At 34.1% G+C, this 24,686-nt stretch overlaps 1 protein-coding gene and 2 long non-coding RNA genes across 3 annotated transcripts; 1 reads left to right on the plus strand and 2 right to left on the minus strand.

Moving 5' to 3' along the window:
• Positions 1–2,760: 2,760 nt before the first annotated feature.
• Positions 2,761–6,778, minus strand: LOC143078050 (uncharacterized). Its single transcript, XR_012979021.1, has 3 exons — positions 6,639–6,778; positions 5,396–5,503; positions 2,761–2,919 (listed from the first exon to the last, which is right to left on the minus strand). It is a non-coding gene; the product is annotated as an uncharacterized LOC143078050 (long non-coding RNA).
• Positions 6,779–6,851: 73 nt separating this feature from the next.
• LOC143079206 (uncharacterized) lies at positions 6,852–10,636 on the plus strand. Its single transcript, XM_076254435.1, has 5 exons — positions 6,852–6,932; positions 7,785–7,909; positions 8,375–8,911; positions 9,220–9,309; positions 10,356–10,636. The coding sequence occupies exons 1-5, from the start codon at positions 6,910–6,912 to the stop codon at positions 10,487–10,489; spliced, it is 909 nt and encodes a 302-aa protein (XP_076110550.1). The 5' UTR covers positions 6,852–6,909; the 3' UTR covers positions 10,490–10,636.
• A 327-nt stretch (positions 10,637–10,963) lies between these two features.
• On the minus strand, positions 10,964–12,727 carry LOC143079207 (uncharacterized). Its single transcript, XR_012979357.1, has 2 exons — positions 12,531–12,727; positions 10,964–12,080 (listed from the first exon to the last, which is right to left on the minus strand). It is a non-coding gene; the product is annotated as an uncharacterized LOC143079207 (long non-coding RNA).
• Between the last annotated feature and the right edge of the window lie 11,959 nt (positions 12,728–24,686).

A 24,686-nucleotide genomic window follows, 5' to 3' on the forward strand; every position in this document is an offset into this window, starting at 1 on the left:
GGTACGCAAATACTAAACATAGTTACCCATAATATGAGAGAAATTACAAAAACTCTTAACTTTTTTTCAAGTAGTCACTGAACCATGAAAATGAGTTCAAGGACAATGATCATGTGACAGACGGAAACTTCCAAACTTAAGGCATCTGTATTTAAAGTATGGAGCATCCAGGTCGTTCGCCGTCTAAAATATAAAGCTTTTAAGAAGTGAACAAACGCTGTCGCCGCCGCCGCCGCCGGATCACTATTCCTATGTCGAGCTTTGTGCGACAAAAGTCGCAAGCTCGACAAAAACAAGAATGTGTCCATCGTACACCGTTCCCCACTTGCCCTATCATTTTCTTTGTTCAGTGGACCGTGAAATAGGGGAAAAAAACCTTCTTTGGCATTAAGCTTAGAAAAAAACATATTATTGGAAACATATGTACTAAGTTTCAAGTTTATTGCACCTGACCTTCAACAAAAACTACCTTGACCAAAACATTTAACCTGAAGCGAGAAAACGGACGAAGGAGCAGACGCATAGACCGGAAAACTAATGTCCATTTACTATCGTAGGTGGGGCATAAAAAAATTAATCATGATTTTCTGCCAATATGCACATTTACATAGCATGTCCTAACTATCTAAAAAATTCATGAAACTCTGTTGTGGTCTTTAGACAGATTTTATGACAAACTGTTGTAGGAGTATATAGAAAATCAATGAATTGATAATTTCATAATTTCCTCATTATCTACAAAAATTTATAAAACTCTGTTATGTGGTTTCAGAGGAGTTGCAATAACGAAAACAGGACTGACAGACCGATGGATCAAAAACATTGTACCATAAAGAACTTTGTTTGGTTTGGTATAATAAAGGGTCTGCTAAATAATGTAAGGCTGAGATAAATTAGTCATTTGGTCACATCAGTTTTTTGGCGAGGTTCGTTTTGTTCAGTCTGTGATGTTCTTTGTTGTGTTTTGCATTCTGTTGTTGGTTTTTTAATCTTTCTCTTTTTTTTGCCGTGGTTTTGTCAGTTTATTATTGACTTATGTGTTTGAATAAGCCTTTAGTATCTTTCGCCTCTCTCTTCGGTCAATTTGATTATGTGGGACATACAGATTTAGACTCAAACTTGTCTCTGATTGTTTCGTGATTATTGCAGATGTAAATCATACTATAAAATTGAGTATGGAAATGGGGAATGTGTCAAGGAGACAACAACCCGACCATAGAGCAGACAACAACCGAAGGCCACCGATAGATCTTCAATGTAGCGAAAAACTCCCGCACACGGAGGTGTCCGTCAGCTGGCCCCTAAACAAATATGTATACTAGTTCAGTGATAATGGACGTCATACTAAGCTCCGAATTATACACAAGAAACTAAAATTATAAATCATACAAGACTAACAAAGGTCAGAGGCTCCTAACGTGGGACAGGCGCAAAATTGCGGCGGGATTAAACATGTTTTTGAGATCTCAACCCTCCCCTATACCTGTAGCCAATGTAGAAAAAACAAACGCGAAACAATACGCACAGTAAAACTCAGTTTAAGAGAAGTCCGAGTCCGATGTCAGAATATGAAACAAAAGAAAATAAACAAAATGACAATAATACATAAATAACAACAGACTACTAGCAGTTATTGACATGCCAGAACCAGACCTTAATTAAACTGATTGAAAGATTATGTTTTCATCATATGAATATCAGGCACAATCCCTCCTGTTAGGGGTTTAGTATTATACCGTCATGAAATATACAACCCTCTTATTTACAATATCATTTGATCAACACCTATTTACAAGGGTATATTTGATATGATTTTTCTCATTGTTGAAGGCTGTATGGTTGCATATAACTGCTTACATCTACTTCAGTATTTGAACTTCAGTGGATACATGTAGGCGTCTCATTGGCAATCATACCACATCTCCGTATTTTTAGAGTATTGTATCAGTACTGTTACCTAATAACAGGACAGCAATTTGACAAAACTAAAGACATACATACTTGATTTTACTTCTCTAAAGATATAAACAAAATTTTCATAGTTCGTATCTGAACATGTACACAGCCATGGGAATTTTAAGGGACTATATTTCAGTGTGCATATATTAAGTAGCGAATCTGGCTACTTCCTGTTTATCAGACCGGTACCTTAGAAAAGAATTGTGACAATATATCCAATCTTTTCAAAAACCAAAGACTAACGTCACTAGGAGCAGCAGTTAGTTGTCATAGATACTCTAGATAGAAAGATAATCTGCCACTTTTATAAAAGGGACTACACATAGTTTTTGAAAGGGTATAATCGGTTTGTACCGAAATTACTTTCTTTAGTCCAGAAACTCATTTGTGCTTAATGGTAATCTCCACCCACATTTAGGACTGGCAGTTATTTGTAGGTTTTATCAACAGCTGGGACTTTTTCTAAATTATATTTGCTTCTTTTAAGACTGACCAAAACTGTTTTTTTACCATTGTGGTTTGATTAAGGTAGTGTATATCAAACAGCTGTTGGAAATATTTTGGACAACCCTCTTATTTACAATATCATTTGATCAACACCTAGTGGTCTTTTGTGGTATCTCGCATAACATTAATAAGGTCTTTTTTAAAAGGCAACTTGAAATTATTGGTCCCATATTTATGTGCTATAGCAAATGTATGGGCTGCTGATCTGCAATATTGCAATATATGATAGCAATATATTCTTATGTTTTCAATGATCCCTTATTTCTTCACTCCACTTTATAAGATAGAAATAAATGTTATTCCATATTTTATTGGTTTTTTTAAAGGTATCATAATTTAGACATAAAGACAAAACTAAGCACAGTGAAAAAAGTCTACTCTGTCCTGTAAAGTTTGAGATGTTTTTGTTGTTCAATCTTTATCACTTGTATGGAAACACTAACTCTTGATAACCTACAACAGAAATATTATCACTTTTATTTCAATTCAATTGTTGCAGTTATCATGCATGTAATAGAGAAAATGATAAATTAGACCAGATCTCCACATTAATAATATCAAAACTAGAGGCTTCAATGAGCCTGTGTCACTCACATGATACTTTTATTTACAATTGATGCATGATACAGAAATTGTCCATACCAACCGTCAGTGTTTACCATACAATACAGTACTTCTATACACTGTCTGTATACAGTATTTGTCGGATTTTGTCCATACCTATCGTCGATGTTTGACATAAAATACAATACTCCTATATACCGTATATCAACAGTATTTGTCTATACCTACCGTCGGTGGTTAACATACAATACAGTCCTCCTATATACCGTCTATCAACAGTATTTGTCTATACCTACCGTCAGTCGGTAGTTAACATACGATATAGTACTCCTTTGCACCATCCATCAACAGTATTTGTCTATACCTACCGTCGGTGGTTAACATGCAATAAAGTGCTCCTATATACCGTATATCAACAGTATTTGTCTATACCTACCGTCGGTGGTTAACATACAATATAGTGCTCCGATAAACCGTCTATCAACAGTATTTGTCTATACCTACCGTCGGTAGTTAACATACAATATAGTGCTCCTATATACCATCTATCAACAGTATTTGTCTATACCTACCGTCGGTGGTTAACATACAATATAGTGCTCCTATATACCGTCTATCAACAGTATTTGTCTATACCTATTGTCGGTAGTTAACATACAATATAGTGTTCCTATATACCATCTATCAACAGTATTTGTCTATACCTACCGTCGGTGGTTAACATACAATATAGTGATCCTATATACCGTCTATCAACAGTATCTGTCTATACCTACTGTCGGTAGTTAACATACAATATAGTGCTCCTATATACCGTCTATCAACAGTATTTGTCTATACCTACTGTCGGTGGTTAACATACAATATAGTGCTCCTATATACCGTCTATCAACAGTATTTGTCTATACCTACCGTCGGTGGTTAACATACAATATAGTGCTCCTATATACCGTCTATCAACAGTATTTGTTTATACCTACCGTTGGTGGTTAACATACAATATAGTGCTCCTATATACCGTCTATCACCAGTATTTGTCTATACCTACCGTCGGTGGTTAACATAAGATATAGTGGTCCGATATACCATCTATCAACAGTATTTGGCTATACCTACCGTCAGTGGTTAACATAGAATATAGTGCTCCTATATACTGTCTATCACCAGTATTTGTCTATACCTACCGTCGGTGGTTAACATGGAATATAGTGCTCCTATATACCGTCTATCAACAGTATTTGTTTATACCTACTGTCGGAGGTTAACCTAGAATATAGTGCTCCTATATACCAAGAGGGATAACGGATCTGCATCTAGAATTTATCATGCTGCCCTTTTTTTTGGGTTTTTAAAATTCTTGTTATCCCTCAATTTTTACATTCATCCCAAATAATACAACAGTAGTCAATTAGGGGCAGAACACCCATTGTATTATGTTTTCTTGCAGTTATATAAAAAAAATGTATTTAAGAAAGATGGTATATTCTGGATGATATATTAGCACAACCTTGGTCAATTTGATTTCTCCAGTTACTTAGTGGGCTGTCAATTTTGAAACTAATATTTTTTCACATGAAGAATTTTGTAATACTTTAATTTATTATCAAGTTTGGTTGAAAAGTCTGAATAGTTTCTGCTTTGTTCCAGTAATCAAACATTTTGTTTCATTTGCATCTATGAACATGTTATTCATTTTACACCACTCTTCAACCCTGTATAAATCTTCTTGAACATCATCATTTATATTTTCTAGATGTTTCCTGATTTATGAATAGTGGTGTCATCAGCATATACAACGATATAGGTCTGTTTCACAATTTTTAATGCATAAGGGAAGGTCATTTATAAATAGCACAAACAATAGAGGACAAGGTATAGAACATTGGGGAACACAAAATTTTACATGTTGTTGTTCAGAGTTAACATTACAAATGTATACCTTTTGTTATTCAGGTACACTTAAAAAAACTAACAATAGTCTCACTAAATCCATACATGTCGAGCTTTAAACAAAGAAAGTCATATTCTACCAAATCAAAAGCTTTTTTTTGAATCTTAATAAAATTGCTAGGTTTAAATTACCATCTTTCATTTCTTGCAACCATGTGTCAATGATATTAAATAAATGTCAAGCTCAATCCAGTATATATTCCAAGTTATGGACAAATGATGATGCTATTAAAAATACCAAATCATAACCAGTGCTTTTCTCTTTTTCTATTTACAGTATATGACTAGGTAATAATGATTACTTTTTTCAACTATTTTCATACTTTTTTGTTTCCTCTGCTTTTGTATCAAGGGCATAATTGTTTATGGCAAACTAAGCATCTGCATAATCAAACTATTCCTAACTATACTCTACCTCAAATTCTGGAAACTGCAGAATTTTTGTCATAGCAGTCTTATGGTAGCTGAACTATTTCTATTTTTTGTAAATCTGGATTAATAAGTCTTTTGTCACATTCTGGGGCTATAGAAAAAAAATATTACAGAATTATCAAAATTATGTGTGTATAATGTTTGTGTACAGTCATTCAACTAAAAAAGGACACAAATTATTTTTTTGTGTATAAATAAATAATTGTGATTTTAATGTCTTAATATTATAATAAAAACTTCAAAAGATTAAATTTAAATTATAATCTAAACATGAAAGAGCACATATAAATCAACCTTTTACTCAGATTTATATCTAAAACCAGTTATAACTAGCTATAATATCTTTGACTTCACAAATATCATCATCTAATTTTACAAATCAGTATTTATTTGGTGGCACTTCCTGCACACTAAGTATGTTATGCCTTAGGTTTAATTTTGATGCAATCACATTTCAGAAGGTACATGTCTTGAACTGTTTTAATGAATAAATTACAGTTTTTAAACTCAGTTTAGGCTGACCTGAGGTCAATAGTCTTAAACAATGTCATCAAACTATCAGTTTTACTGTAATATATTGATATTGTGACATTAATGGGAAAGAGCATATGAGTTAGTCATATTGGTCAATACAATGGAAAGTTTATAGCTGAGACTACTATAACACTACATTGTATGTGTTATACTAGTAGTCTCAGTTTATAACTATGTTAATGTTAATTATATACATGACATAATAATTAAATCATTTAAAAAACTATTCCAAAGATTTCTCTCAAATCATGTTTACATTTTTTTAAAGAAGAGTCTGTCTGAAATATATTCAGGGGTAGTCCAAATAATTATGACTTCTTAAAAAACTATATTATGGGGAAAAAGGTGGGGGGGGGGGGTCTATTATTTTTTTTTCATACAGGAGGAAGACGTCAAATCAAAAAAAAAAAAAACCAACAAAACAAAATAAAATAATAGCCTGTCAAGACGTCCTTATATCATAATAATTTGGTCTAATTTTGGGATAATACATTTAACTTCCTTTGATGTCGGGGAGGGGATAAGTTTTGACGATTTATTATTCTTTAAACTAACAATAATTATTTCTTATTGTTACTTTGTTAAGCGAGCGCGATGTGTGGTTCTCGAGTTATTTAAAAAAAAAAAAAAGGGGGGGTTGTTACTATATCAAATTTACCCAGTTTGGAGACAAGAAATATTTAAAATCTAACCATAAACTCCAATGTTCCTGCTTTTTTTAGCAGAACAAACACGATGGCATTCTCGTCTCTGTTATAATCAATAGTTAACTCATTTCTTCTTCCAGGTTATTTCTTAATCAATTATAATTATCAGCTGTCTATCTATTTACCATGGATCGGTTCGTTTCTGGTATCCGGAACATACCCGGATCATCCGGAGCAACAGGTTTTCCGTTCGTTTCTAAAAAAAATATAAACCGGAATAATCCGGAATGCACCGTTTGAACTGAAGCGACGATTCATGTCCAAGATGGCGGAAAAGTTGTAAGTGTGGGAAAATTTGACTGAGAAAATAAGAATAAATCGGAATAATTTGTAAATAATTCATTTTACATGTATCTGAAGTAAAATTTATTGAATTACATGTAAAACCAAAGAACGAAAATATATTTAACAATAGAATCTTGATTGTGTTGGGTGCATGTTGCATTAAAACATGATCAAACATGATCATACTGAGCAGTGGTGGATCCATGGGGGGGGGGGGGGGGGTAGCACCCCCTTTATTTTGGCCAATCAATGCATTTGTATCGGGACATATGTTTTGCTCTCCCCTTTGTCCTGGGTAAGCACCCCCACCCCCTATTTTATGCACATTGATAATAAAAACAACAAAAAGTAAAAAAAATATAAAATACCAAAATAAGTAAAAAGAAATCATTAGAATAATAATGTAAATAGAAAATATCGCCTCCAGAGGTTATATATTAAAGGACTAGCACCCCCCCCCCCCTTTTGAAAATTGCTGGATCCGCCCTAGACCAAATAATTATGACGTCTTGCAAGGCTTTTTTATAACTTTTTTATGACATAAAAATATAAAAAAGCCTTGCAAGACGTCATAATTATTTGGACTAGATCCGCCCCTGCTGAGGATCACACATACATGTGCTGAGTTAAAGCATAAATTTGTGGACTTGCACCCACATACCTTTAATTGGGAAAGCATATACTGTAATTTAATTGCATGACATCTTGTTTTTGTACACAAATTATCACAAAGACTTTTCAATTTTCTTCTTCTTTTTACAGCCCCTTAGAACTGCAATTAAATTGTGGATCCGCCCTTCTCTAAACAATTTAAATTTTAAAAAGAACCTTTTCTTTGAATTCCAGAGTTCTTCCAAAGTTGCCGGCCAGGAGAGAAACTGCAATCATTTCTGTTGTCAAAGATGGAGAAATATTCCGAAAATTCATAGTAAGAACAGACATAGTAACGTTGCTAAAGTTAGAAAGCGGAGGTAAGTTGGTGATGCTTGAAACAAATTGGTTAAATTATTATATACAAAATAACCAAACGAATACACACCTTAAGAATATATTTTTAAATGAGCAACCGTGGCCCCACTAAAAACCAATAATGTAATTACTAGGTTCTGTAAAGATGATGCCACAAACGTGGCCACAAATGGATTTTATAATAAGATTTTTGTCCTTGATGAAATCATCAATTTTTCTCTGGAGCCATCAGGTGCAAAATAGAACTTGTGCAATATAGGAATATTTTTACCTTGCTTTTTATGGGGAATCAATATTGCTATACAATAAATATATACCACTTGCTTACATACATGTCCGAAATACGACTGCAGTGTGCTTGCATTTTATTTGTTTATCGGTTTTTGTACTTTTAGATGGTCAGCGTTGTCATCAAAATATTTAGCGTCATTAACTTCAATGATTTAAAATGTGTTTGAACTTTGCAGATGAAGAGGCTATGTCCCGATTTTTTGAAGAAAGGGATTATGTCGATGGTCAGGTAACTGTTAGTATCCTGAGAGTGGAATCTAGCCAAGCTACGGATATGCCTAGTATGAGCACTCAAGCCAGCACAAGTGCCACTAGCCAAGCCAGCACAAGTGCCACTAGCCAAGCCAGCACAAGTGCCACTAGCCTAGCCAGCACAAGTGCCAAACAGATACCATCGACAAGCTCAACATGGTCTAAAGATTCTGAAAAATTTTTGCTTGATTTGTATGATAAATACGAGAAGAGTAAATCCTTCATAAAAAATAAATGGGTGAGAATATCCCAAGAGATTGCGGAAAAACTCTCAATACAAGTTACTCCAGAGCAGTGTAGGATCAAAATAAGAAGTATGAAGGATAGATTTGAAAGAATGAAAAAGAAACTAAAAACAAGTGGCGAGAGTAACATTGAAATCCCAACAGAATTTACAGTGTTTGAAAGCCAACATGATGTACAACCAAAATATCTGTTGGATTCCAGTAAGCCTAAAAAAGGTACTTTTTTTTATTATGATATCATTTATATACAGAATCAACCTTGAGTTTCACACAGAGTTGGGTTGTATTTCATATATACATGTATTGATTATTTAGAGGTAAATTAATATAATATATTCATTTTATAATCTTTTGTCGTAAATTAATTTGTATATGTATTGATATTTAGAATTGCACCAACATAGGTATTATGACTTTTTTAAAAAAAGATGCAGCAATTAAATCGAAATAGAATTCTTGAAAAATGATTCAAAACGTTGAACTGCTTATTGCTTGGAAATAAGTATCTTATTCTTGTTTTGCAGCTGAAAGTTCCAGTGAAGAGGAAGAAACTAGTAACCCAACGCCTTCCAAGAGAAAAATGAAAGTGTCTACTTCATGTCCTGAACCTCAAGGTAATAAAACTGTAAAACAAATGACTTTTTACCATTTTACCTTACAACAAAAAACCTACTATTATGGTTACATTAAAACACGTCATGTAATGACTTTTGAAAATGTATTTAGTATTTTGAATTAGAACATGAATTCTTGAAAAATAATTATTTTTTACCAGTTTACTTTACAACAAATAAACTAAACTATTATGGGTACATTTAAACACATGCAATGACTTCCAAACGTTGGACTAAAACGTGCTAGCTAAAAATTATATTTGCAAAATTGTAATCCAATATTAGTGGCATAACACACAACACTTCTTACAGAATAGATGTCAAATTCCTATGTGAAAATGCTGTAGAAATGAAATTATTATACACACCTTCTTTCAAAATGTCTGGCTACAACTTAGAATAAGGTTTTATGTAGGCAAACATCTGTAATTGGATTAAAAATTAAAAAAAAAATATAGAAATTTGTATATTTCAGTTGACCTCATGACGCCTTTCACTAAGAATTCCTGGAGGGGGTATCTTTTACATCAGTCGTGTAACATTGCTGGTCATTCATGCCGAAATAGCATTGTAAAAAGCATAAACCAAAGGGAGATGGGAGGTTTTTTAGGAAATCCTTTTGGATTTATTAGAGTTGCTTACCTGACTAGGTTTCCAACCACTACGCCAAGATACCAAACATGTGACAAGATGACGAAACAAATCGAGTTTAAATTTCATTCAGGATGTCAAAATGGATGCTAAAGGGTAGGGACTACATGCATGTACATTAAATTATATACAGCAAAAAAAAATCAGAATTACATGTATTATACAACACAAATTTAGACGTTTTGATTCAAACAACAAAAATAATAATACCAGAAAAATATGAAATTATGAAAATTATGATAAATATATTAACAGCATCCTTACTTTCTATGATAACAACCACTTTTGTGACTAGTCAATTTACACGACTGAAATAAGTACATTACCATATGATTGGAATCGATGTAATTTTGAAAATATATTTATAAAATCTATGATTATTTTATTCTTAATAGCTAAAGAAAAGAAGAAAAAGAAGACAACTGATCGTTTCGAGTTATTGGCTGAGGCATCAGAAAGGCGACACACGGAAAAAATGGAATGCTTCAAAAGTCTTATAGATGTCATGAAAGACATTGCAAAAAAGTAGATCCAGATGTAACTCTGTATCAGATCTCATTTCTTGTTGACACTTTTTTTATGTTTAATTGTTTCCACACAGATATGTGTTTTATTTGTTTTATTGTTACAGAGTATACCTGAAGAATATACTTATTATTAAATATACACAAACTGATGATTTTATTTGATTTTTATGAAATTCTTGAATCCAGCATTTCAGCATCAAGACAAACATATGTTGCATCTTTTTTTTTTGGTTTCCTATTTGAATTTTTGAACACTGGTAATTTTGGGCCTTTATAGCTTGCTGTTTAGTGTGAGCAAACTTGAAAGCTTTGTGCTTAAGACCCTACTGTAACCTAAATTTGCTTATTCATCCGAACTCATACCATATCTTCTTCAGTATTTTTATTGAATAAGAATGGAAACGGGGAATATGTCAAAGAGACAACATCCCGGCTAAAACATACAAAACAACTCAAGGCCACTAAAACCAATAAAATCTACATAATGTACTTTAATCATGGGTGTATTTGTTTGAATAACATTTCAAAGTTGAAATAATGTTTATTGTCATTTATTAGCTGTTGACTCTGTTTAATTCGATAGTTAGATTGTTTCTCTTCAAGATACCTTCTCCATTGTCTGCATTCACTGGAAAGTTCTCCCCTAAATTTGCGTCCAATTCATCAATTTCTGCATCAATAAATTCAGCAATGTCTTCATCACTTTGTAGGCAGATATTATGGAGAACACAGCAGGCTGAAATTATTTTACAAATACACTTGATATCTCTAATGCTAACGTATTTCAAACGACGAAAACGTCCTTTTAACAAAGCAAAGGCTCTTTCAATTACCTGTCTTTTGGATGACAGAAATTTGTTGAAATTATATTGCTCTCTTGTTAAATTTCCATTGTCGCGAAATGGTGTTATAAGCCACCTCATTAGTGCGTAAGCCGCATCGCCTAGAATGTGATATTGTCCTTGCCTGCAGAGTTCATCTCCAATTTCAGATAAATGAGAATGCTTAAACGCCTTAGCGTCATGGCATCTTCCTGGCATACCTACACAAATGTTAACGAAACTAAGATCGTCTTTGCATACGGCCTGTAAAATTACAGAGTGAAATTTTTTTCTATTATAGTATGAATTGGGACATTCCAATGGCTGCTCAATCGGAATGTGGCTTCCATCGATTGCCCCTATAATGTTTTGAAATTCGTATGTCCCCATTTCATTAAACTTTATTGCGACAGAATCCAATTCTTCAGGCCACTGAACAAATCTGGGGAGAAGATCATTTATTGCGTTAACAACCTTTTCTCTGTACTTGGTAAATGTTGAAACAGTTATATTAAACCGATCGCTTATTCCTAAAATAGTTTCTTGTGATGCTAAATATCGCAAAACGATCATTACTTTTTTCTCCAATGGTATTTCTTGTCGTCCCCCTCGATATGTTCTTTTTGCCAATTGTTCATTAGCTCCTAACAGTTGACATACAAGTTCAAAAGACTGAGGTGAAATCCTAAAAAATTTCTTGAACATATCTGGGAAATATCTTGGAACTGTCCACTCGAAAAAGTCCTGTGTTTTATGACGATCCTTTCGATCACTGAAATTAAGAAAATAAAGATGTATATTTTCTGATACATACAATTTAATATTCAAAATATCCAATAGGAAAACGATTAAGTTGAACAGTGAAGAATTGATATGCTTGATAAATGTATTTGATATTATTTTTAGTACAATTGTTTATTCTGAGAATGCTGGCTTTATAAACTGCCACACTTTTTTATGAAGGGTAATCTGGTAAACTTGTCCAGGAGCGAATTCATAAAAAAATAAAAATGCCGAATCTCGAATTCACGAAAAAAGTAAGGAAAAGAAATCGGCCAAATCCCGAATTCCCGAATGATGTTATTTTTATAGCAATAAAAATGAAGGGGGATGGTATACATGCCGGTCACGCCCCTTTACACACATGCTTACACATACAAACAAATAGTAGGAAAAATCAACAAATTAGCTCAAGGTAGTATATTTCTTAAAAATAAAATACCTTTCCAAAAGGAAATTTGACTCATCATCTGAAGATTCCATCAATTCCATGGCAACACAAGTTGCCACACAAATAGCACTGCAATCGGCCATATTGTATATAGTCGGTTCGTTCGTTTCTACGGTTGGTCCGGTGTAGATCGACCACGTGGTCGGTGTATACCGAATTAGTCAGAAACGAATCGACCCCATGTTTATGTTAAACTGGTCCGTAATTCCATCGTAGTGTATCGATAAGTGAACACAACAGGGATCCAGTTTATTAAACATCTGTAAACCGAGGTATATAATATACAAGGTTCCTGAGTCAGTAACCGTAACTATCACCGTGCTTTGTGCGCATGCGCAATAAACACCAACAACAAGGATAAAACAGAGTACACAGTTCCGTAATTTCGTATATTTGTCTTATCTTCATACAAAAGAGCTCCAAAAGTAGGCGTGCTTAGGTGCACTGGGCGGGTCAAAAAACCGACTCTCGGTGGTTAACGTCTCTCGATGGTTAACTTTAAGTGCCTACCTCCTAATGGAAGGATGAAATCGATTTAACTGTTTTAATTTTTTTTACTTATCTTTCTACTTTTTTATAAATATATACATCTGCACATGTGAACCTTTTTTTACGCCTATATTATCATAGAAATGTAAGTGGAAATAGTTGATTTCTTATACAGCATAGTAAGTATGGAAGAGGCTAAATGCACTAGTATATACTAGTTTTCTGTTCTAACTTTCAAGTTTCTTCAGTTATTTCATGGAGAAACACTTGCATTTTAGGATATACAGTCTGTTGGGACAATGTTGGGAAACACACAGTGGCCAGACACCAGTCAAGGGAAAGCATAAATGTAATGCATAACTGGGCGTTAGCCTACATGGCCGAACATAGAGTACCCACAATAAGAAAAAACCCTGAACCACCGACAATACTCGCCATGGACATCCCAGCCATGACCTTCCTTCCTACGAAGGAAGACTTTCTACAATTGAAGAACAGGATGACTGTCATGGTAGAACGTATCTTGGCTACATATGTCAAAACATATGAAGAGGAGAAGGAGACTGCATTCAATCCCATAAAACATGAGAAGTGGGACAGTAGTATTAAAAAAAAGCAAAATTGTAAGACACATCAAAGTTAATTTACAAACAATAAAATAAATCAATCTTGTCCGATTTATTTCAAATCATTTGAAACATTTAAGCTTACTATTTTGTATGAGTTTTGCTTATTGTTGAAGGCCTTGCTGTCTCCAGAGTAAAGTTGTGTCAATAGCAATCACACCTTAATTAAATTATTATTTCATATTCTATTTCTCCATCAAAGTAGACGAAGAAAACCTACAGGTTACATAAGAACAATGAAACGATAAAAAAGGAATGTATCATGTTAAAAAATAGTTTTATCTAATTTCAAATGATGCGTCGAATTCAAAAATGGATATTGATTGATTATTATTTAGTAAAACAATGTCTTATCTGTCAATTATCTTCAGAACAGAGATATATATTTGATGCATGCATGTTTAAAACAAACTTTTGTTTAAAAAGTTTATTAATATTGCCAGCATTAATAATAAGTTTTACTTTTACAGATTAACATTGGGGGTAATCGACGAAAACCAATCGTCTACAAACGGGGTAATCCAGATGCTGGACAAACTGCACGCATATGTCCCATATGATGGTGATAAAATATTCCCTCTTATTTCATGGGGAGATGCTCTGTCATGTGGGCGCCATAATGACGCCCACAATGTAAGGTCAAACTCTGGCAATGAGAGGGATAGGTTGGAGGGTTTGGAGCCAGCAATCCAGGAATTCCATAAAAGGATGCTTTTGCTACAGGTTATATATAAGCTTGGTCTTCCACTGAACAAATATTTGTTTACAGAATAAACAATGCAAACAAGATTCAAATTGGTCGATTTACTTGAAACAGAATTATAACTGTTCAGCTTTCACAATTCATGACATTAAACGCAACCTACACGTTTTGGTCCATGCATTCTTATATGGTTTGTCTAAACGACTTTTTTCACGAATTATTGAAACAAACAATTATATTAACATGATACATATAAACATATTTTTGAAGCGTGGTATACAATATGACAGAACAGACTGAAATATGTTCAATGTGTTCAGCTTTTATAAAGTATCTGCTCTAACATAGACATTATATATATCAAACATAATCTGTACATGTCTTTTCGTCACAAAATATGTAAGGTTATAGAATATTTGTATTTGAAGAATCTGGGCTTTCATTGAGTTCATAAATCTGAATGACGTTTATTTATATAAGAAATGTTATGATTTTTAATCATCTGTATATAATATTGCAGGACACTATGAATAAGCTGTTTGTTGGTGCCAGTGCCAACCAGAAGGGCACACTAACATATTTAAGAAATGTGTTTAATCACAGAGGTGTCAAAAAAGATGTTTCAGAGTCTTTCAACAAAGTACATGAGTTTATTGAGTTTGTGACCGAGGGCTACATCTGTCTCATGGCCATGCATAAATTGGGAATGGAAGATTTAAACGACGACGGACGGACACCTATGGCATTACATGACATCGCCAATGACATTGTAGAGACGGTTTGGGTAGAGCCAGATATGGGCGTGTTGAAAAAAGATGGAAAACGCAAAGGATATTGCCTTTGTGAGGATGGTACGCACAAAATATAAGAAATATTCCATAAGTTTAAATCCATACGAAAATAAATAATTTCTACGTATAAGAGATATTCAATAGTTGTTTGGGCTCATCGCAAGTCAATTCAAACAATTCATCATATAAATCGCATTAAGCTTAAAAATCGACACTATATCCACACATAATTAATCAAACATTCATAATGTATATAATAACCACATATCACATAACAAATATTTCAAGGCACCAACTTATAAGCTTTATCTGGCAAAACAATAGTCTATCAACAAAATCATTAATAAGGATACATTTGTATAATATTGGTTGTCGTTTGTTGCTGAGTTACATATTTGTTTTTCGTTCATTTATTTGTTAATTAATTATGCCGTTAGTTTTCTGTTTGAATTGTTTTACATTTGTCATTCCGGTGCCTTTTATAGCTGACTATGCGATATGGGCTTTGCTCATTGTTGAAGGCCGTATGGTGACCTATAGTTGTTAATTTCTGTGTCATTTGGTCTCTTGAGAAGAGTTGTCTCATTGGCAATTACACCACATCTTCTCTTTTACATATAAAAATATACATGGGACAAATTCGCACACAAATATAGAAAAATAAAAAAAAAATATCAATAGGTTTTGTTCCCCTGTTCTTCAACTTGACAATTGATGTAAGGTCTTCGTTACTGCATGAAATTATCATTAATACCCTACAACAATACCAAGACGGTATCGTCGATTTCAGCGGTATACATGTACTTCTGATAAAAAATAAACCACATTTCACCTTATTGATCCACAACCGCACGTCGAAATCATCTGGGATACAAAAACAGTGAAGTGAAAAAATTTGAAAGACATAACTATTTATCAATAGTTCCAAATGCTTCCATGTTCCGACTTCTTTTTCTTTTTACAGAGTCTGACGTTCCAAACGCCGATGAACCGATGGTTGGGTGTGAAAATCACCAGTGTCCTCGTGGAGAGTGGTTTCACCTGTCTTGCGTTGATCTGGACGCCCTTCCTAGTGAAGGTTAATAACTTAAAAATTTGAAAATATATGTTTTAATGTCAGTACTAGTATACGCATTTAAATAACTTAAATATTGGACCGATGTCAAAAACATCATTTTCTTTATAACAGATTTTGTTCTACAATATTTTCGTTATTTCTGTGTCTTGATGATGGATTTTAGTGTCTTGAAGCTGGTCAAGAAGTTGTGATAGACTATCAAAAATATCTTTCTTTTATTAAGTTTTGAATTGAATAATTATCATAATCAAAACGTGGGGTTGGACAGATCGTCAAAATAGTAAATAGACAATTTAGGTCCCCAGGTTAGGGAGGGTTGGGATCCCGTTAACATGTTTAACCCCGCCACATTATGTATGTATGTGCCTGTCCCAAGTCAGGAGCCTGTAATTCAGTGGTTGTCTTTTGTTGCTGTGTTCCATATTTGTTTTTCGTTCATTTATTTGTACATTAATAAGGCCGTTAGTTTTCTCGTTTGAATTGTTTTACATTGTCTTATCGGGGCCTTTTATACCTGACTATGCGGTATGGGCTTTGCTCATTGTTGAAGGCCGTACGGTGACATATAGTTGTAAATTTCTGTGTCATTTTGTCTCCTGTGAAGAGTTGTCTCATTGGCAATTACACCAAATCTTCTTTTATATATATAAAGCAAGACTATTACACATTATTCGTTCCTGTTTGACTATAAAACTGGGTCCGCTCTACAATGAATACAGAAAGACTTTCTACTCTGTCCTTCATTCATGCATACACACATTGGGAAATTGATATTGAAAAAGTTATTGACGCATTTGCTGTTAAGAGAAGGCTTAAGGCATCGTTTGAGATTCTTTTGCTCATTAAATAATTTTAAATCAAGAAGCAATTTTTATGAGTTAAACGAATAACATATTTATTTGAGACAACACCAAACTTTGCCCCCAACTTGTCAGATGTTTGTCTGAAATATCGGCCTAAAAATCTACAAAGTTGACTTAAAGTTTATGAATTAAACCCCGCTCGTTTTTATAAGGGCGTTTGACTACGATCCTTAATTTCTAGGATTGCCATTGTCAGTATTCTCCTGTTCCCACGAAGGCCAATGTCATATTCTTAATATTGAACGATCCTTAAAAAGTTTATTTAGATTTCTCCTATATTTCGATTTCAGACTTATTAGATGTCGAAATATTGGACGTCGGATTAATGGCTTGTCGGACTAAATGTAATTGTAAGTATGGGAAGCTTCTTTTTGTAACTTCATAGGGTTGTAAAAGCGTTAAACGTGCGCACATTTTCAAAATGAAGCTCTTCTAAAATATCATGGTTAATTGAAATGTGACCAGTATAGGTACAAAAAACGTGGATTTTTTTTGTGTGAATTTGAACGTTGTTTTTTATTGACTTAAGCAGAACTTATCATTGTGGACTTTAAAGGTGCCACAAAGATGTCATGAGAACTACTTAATGTTTCAGAACAGTTCTCTTGACAGTAACTTACTGATTTAAAGAGAGGTTAGAAGTGATCTCTACTGTATACTACTAAAGCATATTTCATTCGTTCACAATTAAACATGTCACCAGAATGTTTTGGGATGTTTCAGAAAAAATGTGTTTAGTGTTTGTGTTTCTCGGATAACAATATAATGATTGGTTCCCGGCTATATCCATGCGACTCCAGAGACTCTTCTGAAGATATTTTGTAGAAGAATCATTAAATGAAAATTAAATCTGCCGTCGAATATTGTAGATTTTTTTTTTATATTAGATGACATTAATGAAGTTTACGATGATTATTAGAAAATTAAGACCTAAACTCGGACCTTTGGTGAAAACAAACCATCAGTTGTCCCATCTGGGCCTTTTTGCCCATTAGACATTTGACCATTGCCTATAAAATGCACCTAGTAGTTAAAAAAGTATTGACGAAGGGAAATTTTGACACTCTTTAAAAAATTTGGGATAGGCATGTTAGACCAATTAGACCAAAGTTCGGACCTTTTGAAGACAAACCATAAAATATCTCACTATTCTATCTTTGGAGCTATGGTGAAGACAAACCATGAATTTTCCAACCTTGGCCTTTAGGCCCTTTGAACCGTAGACCATTACCTATCATTTGTTCCTAGTGGGTAAACATGATATACCAAAGGGAATGTTTGTCAGGTTTTTAAAAAAATTAGGGGTAGGCATGTTAGACCCTGCAGACATAAGTTTGGACCTATGGTGAGGACAAAACATGAGTTGTACCACCTGGGCCTTTATGACCATTGGAACTGTGCTCTGTTTTTTTGCATTTGGTGTAATTATACAATAAGCGTAAAATCAAAGTCAATTGATAGGGAAAAATCGCTGTGTTCGTAACATTTTTTTCTTTCTGCTTTCCTAACTCAATTTTGCTTTAGCAGTCGGACTTTAAGCCTGGACCATTTGATTTTTTTTAGGTATAATCTTAAACTATACAATAATTTTGTCGATTTTTGTCTTGTATATGATATGTAGATGATAGTGAACCTTAAAAAAACTCTGTTAGTCCTAACTTTTATTTTTATTGCAAATTTCCGATGGTCAAAAACCTTTGGATCACAACTTTTCAAAAACCTGAGTTGTAGAATACAAGGCCATTGCGTTTCTCATAAAAATGAGAATGGAAATTGGGAATGTGTCAAATAGAAAACAACTCGACCAGAGAACAGACAATAGCAGAAGGTCACCAAAAGGTCTTCAACGTAGAGGGAGAAATTCCCGCACCAGAGGCTTCCTTCAGAGTGTTTATGACTAAATATGTTGGTTATGTAGTGATTGATACTTGAGTCCTAGAGAACAAGATTTATTTCAGTCTTAGTGAAATGCTTTGGACAAACCTTCAGTAATTGTACATATTCTTATTTCGATGCTTTGTGTTTATAGCTATTGGCTTAAAATAATGTTAGTGTGGTTTTCTTAAGTAGTATCATACCGATCTTTTAAGTTAATCTATTTTCAATTGATTTTACAGTTTGTTCTTATGTTGTACTGTTACACCACTGTCCATGTTCAAGGATGGGTCGAACGCTCACAAACATGTTTAACTCTATTTGCATGCATATTTTGAATGTGCCTGTCCCAAGTAAGAAGCCTATAGTTCCGTGGTTGTCGACGGTTCATGTCTGTCGACTTATTTTTGATTTTTTGAAGAAAAAAAATACAGCCGACCATACGGTATGGGTTTTTGTCATTATTGAAGGCCGTATGGTTAGCTATAATTGTTATATCCCAATAGTCTAGATGAAAGTCATAAAATGCCCGGAAGCTCACCATATCTTATAAAATTTAGAATGAAAATGGGGAATGTGCCAAAGAGACAACAACCCGACCATAGAAAAAAACAACAGCAGAAGGTCACGAACAGGTCTTCAATGTAGCGAGAAATTCCCCCACCCGGAGGCGTCCTTCAGCTGGCCCCTAATCAAATATATACTAGTTCAGTGATAATGAACGCCATACTAATTTACTTATATGGTATATGGTTTGTTTTAAAAAATTTTCATGTTGAAGGTAAGAAGTAGGATTCACTGTCTAATGTCTCGTTCACACGTACAAAAATTTTTACATTTAATTGAACTCGACTCGATTTACCCCCAACCTTTATATCGCTAAAAAAGGGGAATGCATAAATTGAAAACAGAAATAGATCTTAAACTACAAATGCAATTGAGCTGAAAATTTACTTGGCCTCACAGGCACTCGTGATAGAAAAAATTTAGGTATCAGTTATATTTTTTTCGGAAAAATGTGACTGTGCTTGATCTTTTTTTAAGCAATACAACATTGTGCACAGTTTTTAAACAAATCAATTGATCAGTGTTTGATTCAAAAGGAAAAATTCTTGCTACGCTCAATATAATAGGAACGTTTTTGGCCATTTACCCAGTTAAACAACGGGATCCAAAGTTTTTCGTGAATGGCCGTGCTATTCTCTAATGCACCGCTTGCTTGGAAGCAATTATTCTTCTCGAGTGATTTTGCGATTAAGGTAGCAACCATTTAGTTTGTTTTTTTTTTTTTTGGGGGGGGGAGGGGGGGATGGAGATAAAGGGTATGGATTTTTCTTCCGGACAGAGTTTTTATATAACAATTTATTTTTTTGGCGACAAGACAAAAGCAATTTTTCTTTCAATTTTAGCATATGCTGAGGCTGAAACAAACATTTTTTTCTCATATTAAAAAACATTTGTTTTTCTTCCAAAAGCCGGAAATCGCAAGATTGGAGAGATGCCAATGTAGTTCCACTTTAAAAAAAAAAGACGAAAGGCACCTAGCATCTAACTACAGACCAGTATCTCTTACTTCCATCACATGTAAGGTCTTAGAACATATTGTACATAGCAACATCATGGACCACTTTGACAAAAATAAAATACTAACTGATGCATAACACGGATTCCGCAAAAGACGATCATGCGAATCCCAACTAATCGTAACCATCAACGACATTGCATCGAAATTAAAAAGTAGCGGCCAAGTAGACATCATCCTGCTTGACTATGCAAAAGCATTTGACAAGGTACCACATCACCGCCTCCTTCACAAGCTGGAATACTACGGCGTCAACCCCAAAACCAATAAATGGATTCGCTCCTTCCTACATAACAGAAAGCAGAGCGTGATATTAGAGGGTGCCGTCTCTTCACAAGTACCAGTACTCTCTGGTGTGCCCCAAGGCACAGTCCTTGGTCCATTACTGTTCCTGGCCTACATTAATGACATGCCAGAAACAGCATCTACATCAGAGACCAAATTGTTCGCGGATGACAGCCTACTCTTTCGTACCATCACCAACCAAGCTGACAGTGAACTTCTTCAAAAGGACTTAACAGCATTGGAAGACTGGGAAAAGAAATGGCAGATGAGTTTTAATGCCAAAAAATGCCTTGTCATTAGAATATCCCCCAAAAATAGACCAGTGATACAAACATCGTACCATCTACACGCAGACACAGAGGAAGCAAGTAAATATATTGGAGTAACCATCAGCAACAACCTAACATGGGATAAACACATTGATAATACAGTAGACAAAGGAAACAGAACGTTGGTATTTATACGTAGAAACCTCAAAGGCTGTACAAAACCTGTAAAGGCAGCTGCATATGTGTCCATGGTAAGACCTGTAGTGGAATATGCAAGCACAGTATGGGACCCAACCGGCCAAAATAAAATCAAGGCAATTGAACAGGTACAGAAAAGAGCTGCACTATTTGTGAATAACAACTACACAGACCGAACACCTGGCTGTGTCACACATATGGTAAAATCTCTAAAGTGGGAAAGCCTCGAAGAACGGAGGAAAACAAATAGATTATGCATGCTATTCAAGATCCAGCATGAACTTATAGATATAGACCGTCACAAATATTTGACCCCGAATGATAACCGGACCAGAGGTAAAAACCGCTTCTTCCAAGAAAGAACAAGTACAGACACCTACGGCCAATCTTTCTTCCCGAGGACAATCAGGGACTGGAACAACCTACCAACAACAGTTACAGCGACTAACACCGTTGAAGGATTCAGAGCTGCCCTGAAGGCATGCTATGAAAGGAAGTAGGAAAACCAGTTGTAAATAATTTTAATTGTATATTTTTTGCGAACGTTTGAAAATGAATGTAATTTGTAAATAGCCAAGAGAAATCTTTCTGTGTTGCCCGACACTACGTAAAGTTTTCGCGCGGAACCATTCACATTCAGCAATGAATCCGGTTCCTTACCTGGAAGAAGAAGAAGAAGAAGAAGAAGAAGAAGAAGAAGAAGAAGAAGAAGAAGAAGAAGAAGAAGAAGAAGAAGAAGAAGAAGAAGAAGAAGAAGAAGAAGAAGAAGAAGAAGAAGAAACAAACTTATCAAAAAGCTCCCCCTCCCCCCCTCCCGCCAGAAAATCAAATGGTTACTGTCTAATTTCGATTTAGCATACTTTTTTAAATGTTCTTTTTTGGAGATTTTCTTTAGTCACTATGTTTTACTTGATTTTGGTAAATTGTGACTTTGAAATCTGAAATTAATATACAGATGGTCGAAACACGATGGGATGGATCGAAGTCCCCGGAGGTGTGGCACAGCATGACCCCTCCAGGACTGGCAAAATTTAAGAACGATCAAAAACAGAACTACTCGAAAACTTGAAATGGGATTGTGCTGCAAATAGAAATTGACCTGTATTTCTGATAGTGCTAAATCATTGAACAAGATTGAAAAACATCATTTGTTCCAATCTCAACTTGTCATCTATTTTAATGTATAATACATTGTATTCGACCTTTTAACACACCACACAGTAGGTAGTGAAATTTTCATTCATGCAATCGGCAACAAATGTACACATTGTATATCTATAGCACCGTTAAGGGTTGAAAGATCGAATACAATGTATAAAGAATTACACAAAGAAGTGTATTTAAACAACAAACACGTGTCAAGAATTTGAAATAAATTTTCCAACATGCCAAACCTTAATTATTATACAAAATCGGCTTATTTGGTTGCAGAGGCGAATTTAGCGGGATGGCAGAGGGCCATAGTCCCCACTTTTCACATTAAGAAAATCATTTATTAATTTGAGAAAAGTGGTTATTTATTTATGCCAGAGCAAAGTATAAAAGTAAAAAATAAAAGCGAGATTTGACTTGGATAAAACAATTCATTTAAGCAGTGAGTTCATTTTAGCATAAGCTAAAATCATTTTAGCATCAGCTGAAATCATTTAAGCATAAGCTAAAATCATTTTAGCATAAGCTAAATTCATAAAGTATATGCTAAAATAAACTTTAATTTTAATATTTATGACCTTGATTCCGCGCCAACATATATGTATAAGGTAAACAATTCAGCATATGCTAAATTGATTTTTAGCTTATGCAAAAATGAATTCAGCTTATGCTAAAATGAATTTAGCTTAAGCTAAAACGTATCTAGCTTATGCTAGAATCATTTTAGCATATATATGCTTATTTATTTAAAACAATAATGATATTATCAGCATCCTTATCAGCCGGGACGAAAACAAAGTCCTTGTCGAGATTTTTCGGCTTATGTTTGATTCGAAAAAGGGCTATAATGTTTGTTAGGAGTAAAATGTTCTTTAAAATGTTGAATACGTATAGAAACTATCTTCATTACCGAATTTGAAAAATATCTATAGATTTCTTGTCAGTTTTTTCATGTTTTATCCATTTAGAGCAATAAGATTTTAAAATAGATTTTTTATCTCATAAGCAAGACGAAGGGTGCCACATGAGGAGTAGGATCTGCTTACCCTGCCGGAGCACCGGAGATAATCCCTAGTTTGTGGTTGTGTTCATGTTGTTTATTCTTTAGTTTTCTATGTTGCGTCATGTGTACTATTGTTTGTCTGTTTGTCCTTTTCATTTTTAGCCATGGCATTGTCAGTTTATTTTCGATTTATGAGTTTGACTGTCCCTCTGGTATCTTTCGTCCCTCTATTATTGGAAAATTTCAAATATGAATCAGCTAAAAAATAAAGTAAAAAATACCTTTCTTTACTATAAGAATTGAAAAACTACAGTAATTAGTGTTTTGTATAGTAATTAAACAAATCAAACAATATATAATTATGGCCCGCTTAGGAGTTGATCATCCGTCTATCTGTTAAAACACCCCTAAAATTGGTATAATCGTATTTTTCACCCCTTCAAGTATAATGGACCGTTCCATATGGTAGTATACAAACCAGCTCAAGACAGAGAAACTTTGTCAGTTATATGTGGACCGTTGAAGTGATAACATCAGGGATTATTTTCCAACTGGTAAGTAGAGTGAATTAAGTGATTCCAAAGGATATATAAATAGTGTTCGGATTTATATGTGGATATTGCAATAGTGATTGTGATACAATGTATAAAGTGAATCTGATATATGTAAGTGGTTATTGTATTAATGAGAATACAAGGTGTATACTTGCTGGTGTTGCAAGTTGTACTATGTGGAAGTGTGAATTCTTCATAGATTTGTATTAGTGAGAATAGAAGGTGTTTACTTGCTAGAATTGCAAGTTGTTATATTGTGGAAGTGTATTAGTGAAAGTGCACTGTGTTAAACCTTACCAGTTGGATAATATTAATTGTGTGGGAACTCAAAGGGATAGTTAGTGCGTGAGTTCAGCTGTGTTATATATATATATATTCCTTGTGAATTGAAACATTGTGCAAGTGTAATTGTGTCATTGTGTTATTGTGGTTAATTGCAGACTAACAAGGTGATACTACATATTGGTGGACGTTGTAAATAGAAGTTGTATATATGTGATTTTGTGTTCATACGTTTTGTGTAATATTTACTTGATGCATGTTGCAAAGTAATCTGTTGGTGACATGGTGTAATAAAGGGCCGTATGCATGTTGCATAATAATCTGTTAGTGACATTGTGCAATAAATCTGTCTGGTACATGTTGCATAGTGATTGCATAGTGACATTGTGTATATATA

Source organism: Mytilus galloprovincialis, chromosome 6, assembly GCF_965363235.1.
Source record: "Mytilus galloprovincialis chromosome 6, xbMytGall1.hap1.1, whole genome shotgun sequence".
NCBI lineage: Eukaryota > Metazoa > Mollusca > Bivalvia > Mytilida > Mytilidae > Mytilus > Mytilus galloprovincialis.